The sequence below is a fragment of the Sesamum indicum genome, linkage group LG1 (genome assembly GCF_000512975.1).
Source record: "Sesamum indicum cultivar Zhongzhi No. 13 linkage group LG1, S_indicum_v1.0, whole genome shotgun sequence".
NCBI classification, from domain to species: domain Eukaryota; kingdom Viridiplantae; phylum Streptophyta; class Magnoliopsida; order Lamiales; family Pedaliaceae; genus Sesamum; species Sesamum indicum.
Window position 1 is genome coordinate 13,276,956 of NC_026145.1, and position 13,369 is coordinate 13,290,324.

At 36.8% G+C, this 13,369-nt stretch overlaps 3 protein-coding genes across 3 annotated transcripts; 2 read left to right on the plus strand and 1 right to left on the minus strand.

The window, feature by feature from the left end:
- Positions 3 to 3,168, plus strand: LOC105166912 (dihydropyrimidine dehydrogenase (NADP(+)), chloroplastic; the record flags this gene model as incomplete). The annotated part of the gene is given in 7 exon segments (XM_011086436.2): positions 3 to 170; positions 1,120 to 1,383; positions 1,518 to 1,688; positions 1,853 to 1,965; positions 2,084 to 2,270; positions 2,586 to 2,695; positions 2,801 to 3,168. Coding segments are annotated over 7 exon segments (1,170 nt in total), but the record flags the coding sequence as incomplete, so codon positions are not given.
- On the plus strand, positions 4,699 to 6,463 carry LOC105165868 (homeobox protein knotted-1-like 1). Its single transcript, XM_011085030.2, has 4 exons — positions 4,699 to 5,101; positions 5,583 to 5,702; positions 5,825 to 5,979; positions 6,260 to 6,463. The coding sequence occupies exons 1-3, from the start codon at positions 4,925 to 4,927 to the stop codon at positions 5,969 to 5,971; spliced, it is 444 nt and encodes a 147-aa protein (XP_011083332.1). The 5' UTR covers positions 4,699 to 4,924; the 3' UTR covers positions 5,972 to 5,979; positions 6,260 to 6,463.
- LOC105165874 (NF-X1-type zinc finger protein NFXL1) lies at positions 8,754 to 12,923 on the minus strand. Its single transcript, XM_011085036.2, has 2 exons — positions 12,743 to 12,923; positions 8,754 to 12,510 (listed from the first exon to the last, which is right to left on the minus strand). The coding sequence occupies exon 2, from the start codon at positions 12,415 to 12,417 to the stop codon at positions 9,055 to 9,057; it is 3,363 nt and encodes a 1,120-aa protein (XP_011083338.1). The 5' UTR covers positions 12,418 to 12,510; positions 12,743 to 12,923; the 3' UTR covers positions 8,754 to 9,054.

Here is a 13,369-nt window from a genome sequence, read left to right on the forward strand (position 1 = left end):
TCGGGTTCAGAGTGTTTGCTCAGGCTGATGCGGAGCCTGATCTCAGTGTGACCGTTAACGGGTTGAAGATGCCGAACCCGTTTGTCATTGGGTCAGGCCCGCCAGGGACCAACTACACCGTCATGAAACGGGCCTTTGATGAAGGTTGGGGGGCCGTCATCGCCAAAACGGTAAGACTTCTTCCCCGTAATTATGGTTCATATTTATTTTGATTTGTAGTTGGAAATGCTTATATGGGTTGATTAATCTATTTCTGTTGGACTTTTTATCACTTACTACTGCGAATTTTATCAGTTCTTGAATTATTCGCGCCAATGTTTTCTCTGTTCGTTTTTCACGCACTTGGGCGTGGGAATTAGTTGTGGAAGTTGATTATGAAAACGAAGAGGGTTGAAGACTGAATTTAGTTAGTTAAGATCAAAGATCGTGATGTTTTTGGCTGATTGATATGGATTGCTGATTAGCTAAGAGCCTAAGAAGGACTCTTTATGTAGTTGATTGCTTAGGATAGACAGAGATATGCACTTAGACCATCTGAACTTTGACTAATCGGTAAAAATACCGTTGTAAATACAATATTTTTCCCATTAATGTAGATTATAGTTGTGTGTTTCAGGCCTTCAATTGATCAACGAAAGAAATTGTTTGAATGGTGTGATGAGGTAAAGAATAGTTTCATTTCATAGGTTGCAGAGCATATGAAAGTCAACTTGGAGACTCTGTTGTGTGCTTAATTACTGCACTGAGTAAATGGATCTGGGGTACGGTAATTCTGAGTAGTTTACAATACAAAAGGACATAAAGTGATGATAGAAATGCATAAATGGTGCATGATTGTGGTTTTTCTATATTGGTGGTAAGAAATATTATTCTATATAAATAAAAGGATAAAATGTCGAAAGTCTAATGTTTTTTTTAAGTGATCAGATAACTTTGCTAGTTTTCGTGAAGGTAATGATCCAATGTTTCTCACTACCTTGTTTTGATGTAAATTATGTCGAAGCAGATCAAGTCATGTTGAATTGTTGGAAAACTCAAATCTTGGTTCTTCTTGTTTCTACTTGTTCTCTGCACTTTCAATTCAAAGTGAAAACTCTTGATCTTAAACATCATGTGTAGGTATCTCTGGATGCTGCAAAAGTTGTAAATGTAACCCCCCGATATGCCAGATTACGGGCAGGAGCTAATGGCTCAGCCAGAGGACAGATTATAGGGTGGGAAAATATTGAACTGATTAGTGATCGGCCTCTGGAAACAATGCTGAAAGAATTTAAACAGTTGAAAGAAGAGTATCCAGACAGGATACTTATTGCTTCGATCATGGAAGAATACAACAAAGCTGCATGGGAGGAACTCATCGATCGAGTTGAGCAAACTGGAATTGTATGTAATTAGTAAATATAGTCGTAGTGCATTAGTTTATTCAGATCTTCAAACATGTGGAATTCACTGTAATGCAAAATAGTCTTTCTGAGAGCTTTTGTCACTTTGTGGTCTAACTCTTGATGCTTGTACAGGATGCTATTGAAATCAATTTTTCATGTCCCCACGGTATGCCAGAACGTAAGATGGGTGCTGCAGTTGGCCAAGATTGTGCATTGTTGGAGGAAGTTTGTGGATGGATTAATGCAAAAGCAACTGTTCCCGTTTGGGCTAAGATGACTCCGAACATCACTGACATTACACAGGTTTTCATGTTGTTCTTTTCCATTTCGCCACTGCGACGCAAAACATATCAGTTTTATGCTCCGTTAACTATCATTATTTGATCGTTAGTGGAGCAAATTAAGATTATTCACTTTCTGCTTCCTGCCGCAAATTTTCTAAAAATTTAATTCTTTGTTTTGTATAGCCAGCTAGAGTTTCTCTGCAAACAGGATGTGAAGGGGTCTCTGCAATAAATACAATCATGAGTGTCATGGGAATCAATCTCGACACGTTGAGACCAGAGCCTTGTGTAGAGGGGTACTCATAATATTACCTTTTTTCATTTCAACTTCGACCTTCCTCACCCGGAAACGATGAAAATAGTTCAGAAATCAACTTCATGTTTCTAAAATGTGATGTTTATGTGTCAAATTAGATACTCGACGCCTGGTGGTTATTCGTCAAAGGCAGTCCATCCTATCGCACTTGCAAAAGTGATGAGCATTGCACGGATGATGAAGAACGAATTTGGAGACGAAGACTATTCACTTTCTGCTATTGGAGGTGTTGAGACAGGTGGTGATGCAGCAGAGTTCATACTTCTAGGAGCAAACACTGTTCAGGTTGGAGAAGAGTATCATTATTTCTCACTTATTTTTTATTCTCCACTGCTATTGAAATTAGTGGATTGTTTCATGAAACTAAAAAGAAATAAAGACCCTTTCTTCTGGACTTTCTGGAGTCTGAGAAATTTCGACATTTTATAAATATTCAACATGAAAATGTACGAAAAGAAACCACCTACTTATGACAAAGAATTTAAACTGGAAAAATAAAAACCTTTACGCTACATCTGCAACTGCTTCCCTTATCCAATTGTTGTATGTGCAGATGCTGCCATTTAATTAAGTAATTATCTAAAAGGCTTCTGATTCCAGGTCTGCACTGGTGTTATGATGCATGGATACGGTCTTGTAAAGCAGCTTTGCTCCGAGCTGAAGGATTTCATGAGAAAGCACAATTTTTCATCCGTAGAAGATTTCAGGGGGTACGCACTTAAACTCTCTTCATACCTTCTAAGTTGAACAAACCACTTGTAATGTTCAGTTGTAACTTGAAATTTTTTTTACTAACCATTTTGTCCGATGAGCAGAATTTCACTCGATTATTTCACCACTCATATGGATTTGGTGAGAAGGCAACAGGAAGCCATTCGCGAGAGAAAGGCCATTAAGAAAGGTTTGCAATCTGACAAAGACTGGACTGGAGACGGCTTCGTCAAAGAAACAGAGAGCATGGTTTCGAATTGATTCGGTAAATACAGTTCTATCCTCACCATTGTACTTTCACAAAAATAAATAGCTTCGGCAGCTGTACTCCTAGTGTGTGTGTGTGTGTGTGTCTGCATGCACGCACATCTGCCCCCCCACCCCCCCTCTTTTTTTTTCGTTCCGCCTGTAAAATGCATTTCTTCTATGTATCAACATGTACAGAGAATTAATAATTTGACCTTTTGATGAAGCTGTTAGAATTTGTTCTTCGTTCTTGCTTCAGAAACAATATCCCTATGATGCTTGAAAATAAATATTGAAATAAAAAACTTGTTCATATATATATATATATGTATGTTGGTGTAGACTTGTTGATTCGATTTGTTTGGAGGCGCCTGAAGAAACTTGTTGATATGCATCAGTGCAGTGACTGAAAGAATACGTTCGGTAGAACTCAAATCAATTAGGGAAACATTTATAGGATATTTGGCTAAGCTTATAAGCTCTTCGAAACATCTTATAAGATGTTTGAAAGCTTGTAACCTCTAAATATTTATTTGGCTAATTTTCTTTTAAGGAGCTTTATAAGATCTCAAAATAAGATGAGTTGGATCCTATAAGCTCTTTAATAAAAAGTTAATTTTTCTAACTTTTTTTTATAAGATCTTATAATTTATATAAAATTAATATGTCATAAGATAAAAATAACTTATTCATACACTTACACTCTCTCTCAAACCCACACCCACACCCACACGGCCATACCCATATATCTTATTCGACTGGTATGAATATATATATATATATATATATATTATTTTTATTCAAAAGTTTAGGTAATAATTTGTCTTTTTTTTTGTTATTTTAAAAAGATTATCTATTAAATTTTTATTTGAGATTAACTAATCTGTACTATTTATAAAAGCGTTTTAAAAATATTTAAAACAAAATATGTCAAGAAATAACAACTTATTTGTTTATAATGGTATTAGGTCCATTTTAGTCATTTTATCAATTAAAAACCTTATTATGCCAAAACACCCTAACATCTTAAAAGTCTTGATATAAGATGTTTTGACATCTTATAAGATTTAATATCTTATATTTGAAAGTTTATTTTTAAAATAAGATCCAACATCTTATAAGTTTCTAAAACATTTTATGAGATGTATAAAATATTTTAAAAAAGCTTAGCCAAACACCCTCTCTTAATGTATGTATTTTATGTGTTTGAGGTATTCTTGGTGAATAATCTATACACCATTTGACAATTATTTGTCATTTTTATTAGAATAATTTAATGTCAGATGAATGAAAAAATTAAAATCCTACTAATTACCGAAAATACCCTCGAATTACAACCTAATATTACTCATTTGCCCTCATAAATAAAATTACATATCCAGACCACCTACAGGCAGACCTAAGAGGCCTACATGTGCTTTACAACACCAACACCTCTTCCAGGAAATGTTTGACAAACATTACATGCGATAAGTATCTGGAGATATGGCACACCTACAAGAATTCCACACTCTACTACCAAGGTAATTAACTTGTTCCTTGATTACAACTTGCATTGTGTTTTGGCGGTGGATTAAGGAATTTGAACAGTAAGGAATTTGAAAAAGAAGGTACGTGGTAGTCAGAAAAGACAAGAGAAAAAGTGTCCAAATGGGAACAGTTAAAACAAGTGATTGAGAGTGGATTTGAAGTACTGTACTATATTATATGAGCATGTGTGTTTGTGTAAGGGGTGGGGGTGGGAGTCTCCAAGAAACCTGTGGAATTCTGAAATGTTCCTTTCAACACTCTCAAAAATGGTGAGGCAAAAACCCCACTCAAACTCCACTCACTCACTCTCCCCTGACTGATATAATAACTCATTGCATGCATCTGTCAATCACTCCCCTCTTTCTCTCTCTACATATATAAAAATTTAATCCTCTCTCCCCGTAAGAATTTTGAATAGTAGTTTTAGTTGGGAATTGGGAAGAATCACATAAATGGAAAGAAAAGAAGAAAAGGTAGTGCAGGAGAGTTCAAGCAACAATATTACTATAAATGGAGATGATGATGAGTGTGATAATTTTGAAGAAGAGGGTTTCAATCTTCTTAAGAGGGAAATTGCTTCCCATTCTTTGTATGCTCTCTTGCTTCAATCTCACTTGGACTGCTTGAAGGTCTGTTTGTCTGTGTTCTTTCTTTCTCCACCCCACCCCCACCCCCCTCTCTTTCTACACACAATCTTGGAGTATTTTTTCAGATCTTCATGTTTTTGGGCTTCCATTTTTCTATGTGTGAATATTGATCATGTTTTCATTACATGGGATTATTACATTCTTGTGATTAGTCAAGACATAATCCAACGATTCTCAGTATATCTGATTCAGTAACTGGAAACAACTTCTAGAGATCAATTATTATTTTCCATGGATCGGAGAAGTCCATTCTTGTAATTTAACCACCAATACATATCTAGGGTTTCGATGTTTATTTTTTATTTTTTAAGCATTACATATTACATCGATTCAATTAATATATTAATATACTAAGAAAGCATCCAACTTTCATTACCACTCCAAGAAAGGGGTAACAATCGACATAAACATATTCTATAAGATTGATCATATGATAAGCAAAGGAACAACTCTGCTCGTGCAGCTTTGTTTAGGCAACGTGGTGGAGAAGGTTGATCACAATGTAGGCGACCGAACGACATTCAATCCCAACCATCCAAACTTGCGCACATCCGACCATCAGTCGGAGCTGGACCAGTTTATGGTAAGAGTACACATACATATATATATATATATATATATTTTCTACTTTTAGTCTTAATTTATGCTTACAATATATATTTTATTTGGGGGGAGGGGGAAATTAGTGATTATGGTGTGGTGCAGGAAGCATACTGTATGACCCTAAAGAAGGTGAAGGAAGTGATGGAAGAACCCCAGCAAGAATCTATGGCTTTCATAAATTACATGTATTCTCAACTTGAGGAGCTACTACTTCTGGACATTAATCCACCCTCCTCACCTATTAATTAATTCCTCCGGTACAAAACTAATTCATTTTTCACATATTTTTTCTTTGAGATGAGAATATTAATTATTTCATTTTAATTTAGATCCACGAAAAAAAGGACTCCAGAATTTTGATTTTTAATCCAATTCCCTAAATTAAGTTTTTGAAGTTTTAGGCAATATATGCTCAATTAAACATTAGTTGATTGCTCATTCTTCAAGTTAAAAATATTCTTGAAAATGTGATTAATATTCTGAAAAATAGCATATTGTGAATGCTTAAATTAATAATTTGTATATTTTGTTGTGTAGGAGGTGCAGAAAGGTGGCCCTCAATATGGGGCAGATCAGACGCCAATATGCACATTAACAAGCAGATTGAAGCACCTAATTAAGTTTAGTCAAATTAAATTTGAACTGCCAGTACCCCTCTTCTCATATTTCCTGTTATAACTTATTATATATTAGCGATTGAAGTATGTTGGATGTACGTAGTATAAATTGATTTTTTATAATATTAGCATAATTATTTAATGAAGTGCTAGAAAAAATAATGGATCAAATCTGATAAATAAAGTTGATTTTAAACGTACATGAATAAAAATAATATTGTTACAATGAACAAACTATAGAGATGGTTATTTGATTTATAGAAAGAATAAGTATATGTAAGGGCATATTAGTTCATTCATGTTTTGTCTACCAAATAAAGTACGTACTTTCTCTAACGCTCAAACCTTTAATATATAGCATAGATATAGATATAGTGTTTAAGAAAAATACAAAGAAATTTCAAATTTATTTGATTGAGTAAGAAAAATACTGAGAAAATAAATTAGGGATGTGCTAGTGCATGATAAATGTTTTGCATAAGAATAGATGGTAAAACAACAATTTATTTTAGGGTTAATTACATTTAAACTTCATCTGAAATTGAATTTACAATCCTTTTAGAAATTCTTTGTTTATATCTATCCCCCTTTTGTTAGGATTTAGATGAAAAATGCTGACGTTCGCAAGAAATTAAATAAATTTTTAATTTTGTGTCTCATTTAATATTTCTATGTATATTTTTATACTTGTAAAGAGAAAAATTTAGAGAAAATTTAAATGCAATTAACCCTCCATTTAAATTTTGTTTTAGAAGGTTGTTTAGTAAAGTGCAGTTTATGCCGTAATAAAAATATCAATAGACGAAAAAAAATTTTCTTGAAGAAAGAAAGAGCAACGTAACTCCCTATAAATGCTTAAGAAATAAGTTCATCAATGTCTCCTGCATCGCACTTTTTCTAAAACTTGGAGATGTCATTCATAGTATTTCCTTTGTTCAGTGCATGGGAATTTGCTACTTAATATTATTTTCAGCTAAATATTCTAATATGGACCGTAAAGAATGTTTTGTTTGTATAGAGGGGAATAATTGATAGCTTAGTGCAACTTGAGAATGAAATTATGTAGCAACAAATCAAGTCAATTGCAGCACTTAAGAGTTAATTATAGTTGGACTCTTTTTAAAAATGTGAAATTACACTTTTTCATAAAAGACTTGTGAAATTATATTTACATTCCTCCGAAAAATCACTGTTACACCTGACTTCCTTTTGCTAGAATTTAAACGAAAAATACAGACTTTAGCTAAAGAAAAAAAATGCATAAATCCTCATTTAATATCTTCATGTAATAATTTTGAAAAAATATAATATTTTTAACCTCACTCCATAGATATATATTACATTTACCCCTTTATAAATACAAAAATATTTAAATGAAGAAAAAATTAAAAAGTTATGTTTTTTTTTTTTTGCTTACTTCAGGATTTTTGTCTCAATAGAAGGGAATCATGTATAAATCAAGAATTGTTTGAAAGGTATAAGTGTAATTTCTAAACTTATTTGAAAAAAAGTGTACTTTAATATTTTCAAATAAAATCTAAGTTCAAATAGAATCTAAGTGTAATTAACCCACCAATGATGCAAAGTTCCATTCTGTTTACATGCAAAACTCTTCCTATTTAAGGACCATGTGTTTGCACTAGTTATTGGTACTTTGATGTTAACAAAATTCTCTTTACCAACAAAAACAGAAAAAAAAAAAAAAAAAAACATGAGAGAACCATACTCTTCCTATTTAAGGACCATGTGTTTGCACTAGTTATTGGTACTTTGATGTTAACAAAATTCTCTTTACCAACAAAAACAGAAAAAAAAAAAAAAAAAACATGAGAGAAAAATTCTTCTATATTTATCCTTTTAATTTTCTACAAATGGAGCTTTAAAGTTGGGAAGAATTGGAAAGATACGAGGAAGAATCATTCAGTGACATGTTAATACCTCAAACTCAAGATAAACCACACTTAATATTTATTTTTGTATTTTTACACCTTCTTTGTGCTTTTTTATTTTTCAACTTTCTATATAATATGTCTATATATATATATATTTATATATATAATATAAAACAGACATGATTTGTAATAAACAATAATTTTTGTCTCCTTAAAATACAACATTAAACATAAAATATTTATATATAAAAATATATATGAAAAATATATGATTTGACAATGAATAATGATTTTTGTCTCCCAAATTTCAATATCAAACCCACACCCACTTACTTTAAAATATTTTAAATTACCCCAAACAAATACAAACATACCATCTAGTTTCAACACATACTTATCTTTATTTTTCTCTCTCTATCCTCAAAACACAAAACAAAACACTTAAAATACAAATCCAAACATATGGAAGGTAGTTTTACTAGCGACATATTTATGCAACCCATAAACAAAAAGAAGCAAACAAACCAAGAAGATTTGAATTTTATATTGCAGTAACAAAGTATTTTCCAGAGAAATGGAAAAGCATGGTCTTGTTATCAAGTAGAAGATGGAATATAGGAAACTAATTTTACATTTACTTTTACTCGTATTTTCCAGAGAATATAGGCAAAACTTCCTGCAGGAAGAAGGGGGGGTAAAAGGAAACTAAAGAGAACGTAATCAACCGTAAGGATTTAAGGGGGAAAAAATGTGCACCAGAGGAGCAACTAAAATGCATGTCCGCTCCTGCATCAGCGCCTTGAGATAGACTTTTTATGACTTCCTAATCATAGGCATTCTCCCAATCATCCACTACATCACCAGACACGTCGTCCTCCACACCTTCCCTCTGCACTGGCAAATTCAGATTGGATTCATCTACCTTGGAACCCGACGTTGAAGGATTTTCTGGCTGTTTCTGAAGATTCTCGATTTTAACAGAAACATCAGATGATCCGGAGGTGCCTCCTGGTTGCAGCACGCTCCACCTGTTTCTTGATGCTGCAATTGGATCTTCCTCTTCTGTCCTAGCACGTGACTTGGTATCAGCAGCATTAGGTGACCATTCCTCAGCACCCCACGAACTCTCATTCCAACCAGAGTCCTGAAGTACCACCTTCTTCCAAGGGTTACCCTTGAGTGCCGCTGCTGTAGCTACGTCTTTTGACACTGCAGCAGATCCCCATGCACCAGCACCTGAAGCCATAGCCGAAGCACCACCATTTTGAGGAACGGAGACAGCACCATAATACACAGACCCCTGATCCAATCTCCTCATAGCAGTTGCGGCTCGTGCTGGATCACTGAAGACAGCTAATGCATTCTTGTCATTCAACCAGACTAATTCACATTCCCCACCAAACCTCAGAACCAATGCACTAACATCTGCATCCCTAGGTAAATCAAATAAAGCAACAACAAGACGGGGATCCATGTCCACCAGGGGATCAAATACTGGTGGCTGTAACATGTTACCAGGATTGCAAGATTTAACACCAAGCATACGAGCTGGGGCTTTGGACTTGGGAGTAACATGAACAACAACGAATCTCTTCGGCTCCCAGCCAGCTGCATTCACAGAAAGCTTCCACCTTTCTGCTATCAGCCGCACTGCATCTCTCTTGTCTTTTGCCATTGCACAGAATACATGAACTTTAAGTGCATTTATCCCCCCTCTGCCCCTGCCAAGGACCAGATATTTGCATCTCTCTTCCACAGACAACACCCACTTTGGGTCACGCCTGAGAAGATCTGAAAGCACTTCAGACACTGATGCATTCTCACCAAAGTGAAGTGCATCCAAGTTTGGGGGATTAATGCCAAAAGCATCAGCAAGAACTTTCTTCCGCTCCATTTTTGCACATTCATCATCACACATGAGCTTTCTCTGACCAAGCGGAACTCTCTGGCCGTTTCCTTCAGCAGGTTGTAGAGATACTGGTAACTTTTGGGTTATAGAAGCTTCAAGAACGGTATCAACAGTATATCCACCACTGCTACCCCCAGCATCACAAGGAACAGTTGCAGTTACTCGGCCACAAGAACAAGTGATCGTGACAGGGAACTCACATCTTACATCGGGGCATGACGTGGAAGGGTGACAAAGGGCAGTACACGTATGCCTGCAATCTCTTCTTGGAGCACCACATGTCTGCCTGCAAGATGCCTTCGCACTGGTACTTGATGTAGCAGAAGAATCACATGGTGGTGGATGACAAGTTCTAGAGCATGCATGTAGACCACACTGCCTTGTCTTTCCACATAATTTATTACATCTAATATCCTTCGATCCACAAGGTATGTTCCGGAGGACTACATGTCCACCGACGCACTCTTTCGCAACAGGAACTGAGCATGGTGGACAATCTCCAAAATGACAGCTATGTGAAGACAGATGACCGCATGGCTGACTTACCGAGCAAGGATACTGACATGAAGGTGGAGGTGTACCACAGGGCAGCGGAGGAGGAATGGAAGTTCTACCGCAAGCACAAGTCAAATCAGTAAAAATTGTCTCCAGGCATGGAGGACAATGACCACTGTGACAGAGTGATATACAGGAATGCTGTCCACACCTTAGCTTCTTCTCACATGGCATTGAGCAGAGATGTGGATCCCAATCAACCAGGGAAGCAGTTGAGGAATTAGAGAGAGGGCAGCACCGCTCACTGCACCTGTGCCTTCCGCAGCTTTTCTTCCGGCCACAAGGTTTGTCGCAAGTAAATTTCTCATTCTCTGTAACAGTTTTATAGCACTCTGCAGTCCGAGATGTTGATCCACAACGACACTTTTGGTTGACAAGCACATGGCATGGCGGACAAACCCCAGAATGGCATGTATCTTGACAGCGATGCAACCCACATGGGAGGATCTTGCCACAGATCTGCGAACAAGTTGGGATAGGATCCAAACAACTCCGTCTATCCTCATTTAAGCTTGTCTTACCACAGCAGCATGTCTTGATCTTGCTTGGCAACAACTCACACTCTCCACATGGGCCTGGATGGCAAGTTTCATGACAAACATGATTACCACAGTTAAGTTTCTTCTCACAAGTCAAACTGCATGAGAACACACCATCTTCCCCCTTGACTTCTCCCTTCACAATCATATCTCCACACAGTACAACCTCAACCTTTTTCTTGCAAAAACAAGAAGCATTAAGAAGAACCTGGCAAGGATCACAAGGGCCCACATGGCAGATCCTTTCACAATGATGACGCCCACAACCAAGAAGCTTATCACACTTACGCCCACAAGTCAGAACAGACTTCCGATCAGAGCATCTTGTAGTAATAACTTCCTTTCCACATGGGCATCTACGTGGAGGAGCAAAGGCCTTGCAGGGGGGGCAAGGGCCTGGATGGCATTGTAAAACACAAACATGAGGACACATATCCTCTTTAACCATGCCACTACCAGGAAGTTCCCTTTCCAATGGTTTCCCACATGGCTCTCCACAAGAATGTGGAGTCAAATATAAATCTGAAGGAGGGTCCGGTCTCTTCCCACAAAAGCAGACATATCGAATCTCCTTGGCTGACATCAGCTGCACAGATTGACATCCAGGGCAACGCCAATTACAACCTTGATTCTTCTCAGCCAACAAATCGGTAGAAGTGGGAGCTCTAGCCCATTTCTTTATACAAGTCAGGTGAAAAATTGAATAACAGCTGGAGCAAGACCAAATGGGTGCAGATCTTCTAACCATGTCATAACAAATCATGCATTCAACCGATCCCTTCAAGAGTTTGTCCTGGATTTCCTGCACAAGTTGAGGAATGTTGATGCTCTTCAATACCTCTGCATTCTTCTGATGATTATACTTCCCCTTCTCCTCCTTCCCCTTCTCTCTCTGACTAATATAACGACCTGGGTTTCCTCTTGATCCGTGATGGGTCCTATTGGAACTTGGAGTACCAGGCCGAGCCGGCCTAGTGGCCGGCTCTCCACCATTTTGACTCTCATTCTGGCTCAAACCATTAACACTAGCTGATGGAACTACCGCGGCAACGGCAGGGGCAGGGGCAGGGGCAGGGGCAGAGCCTCGCGGAACCCACTCACACCGGTTATTCCGCAAAGAATTGTTGCTTCTAGGCCGTCGATTGTTACTTTCCCTTCGTTGGTTTTGTCCAGAAAAGTTCATATTCTGATCAAAAGATCCCAAACTATTGAAATCCCGATCCGTATTAATAGAGGATCGAAATAAATGAACGCCAAGCTCCAAATCCACCAGCAACTGAAAACGGATACAGGATAAAACAATCAGATAAATCCTCCAAACCAAAACTAACGACAAATCCACATCTTAAAAATAAGCAACTTATCAGCAAACAATATTGACACGCAAACCCTAAATTAGTATTCACGACGAACAAACACCATCGCATTAATCGAAAACTAAATCGCAACCACACATACCCAATACGCACATCCCGAATTCAACAAAAAGAAGAAAACATCGGACTCACCTGAAGAAGAAACAACAGAAAACTGGAAACCCAACGAATCCCTTCTCCCACAACAAATAAAGAGTGACACCGCCTTTGTGCGGCAACTTCTCTCGCTATTGGTGCAATGAATTAGTGGAAATGATTTGATTTTTCCCCTTTTCCCTTGTGCGGAGATGTATATATACGGTGGGTCATGCGTGCTGCCCAAACAAGCGCGTGTTTTTCTGACCAAGAATTGGGGAAGAAGATAAAAGGAAATGAGCAGATTTGTGGGCTTTTGGGTATTTTATGGGCCTACAGCAATGTCACAGTAAAGCCCAGACCCAATAAGGAAGCCTCCTAATTAGGAAAAAAGAGAGCCTACCACTGCAGTAAGAAACGTTGTACATCAAATGCGATTTCTTCTTGGAAACTTCTATATTTGGGACTGTTGGTCAGGAAAAGAAGAATAAAATAGAGGATAAAACACAATATATATATTTGTTTTAAGTGGAAATAAATATTAAGAGAAAAATAAAAAAAATATTATTGTTTTAAGAGAAAAAAATAGTAATTAATAATTTTCACACATAAACATTACTAACTGTGAAATATACAAATTTAGGTCTACCCATTACACGTACTAATAGTTTGACATAATCGATG

Excerpts from the sequence above, each read along its gene's own strand:
- LOC105165868 (XM_011085030.2), top strand. The coding sequence starts at position 4,925 with ATGGAAAGAAAAGAAGAAAAGGTAGTGCAGGAGAGTTCAAGCAACAAT. Across the intron at positions 5,102-5,582 it reads CTCACTTGGACTGCTTGAAG|CTTTGTTTAGGCAACGTGGT; the intron begins GTCTGTTTGTCT and ends CTGCTCGTGCAG. Across the intron at positions 5,703-5,824 it reads CGGAGCTGGACCAGTTTATG|GAAGCATACTGTATGACCCT; the intron begins GTAAGAGTACAC and ends GGTGTGGTGCAG.
- LOC105165874 (XM_011085036.2), bottom strand. The coding sequence starts at position 12,417 with ATGAACTTTTCTGGACAAAACCAACGAAGGGAAAGTAACAATCGACGG.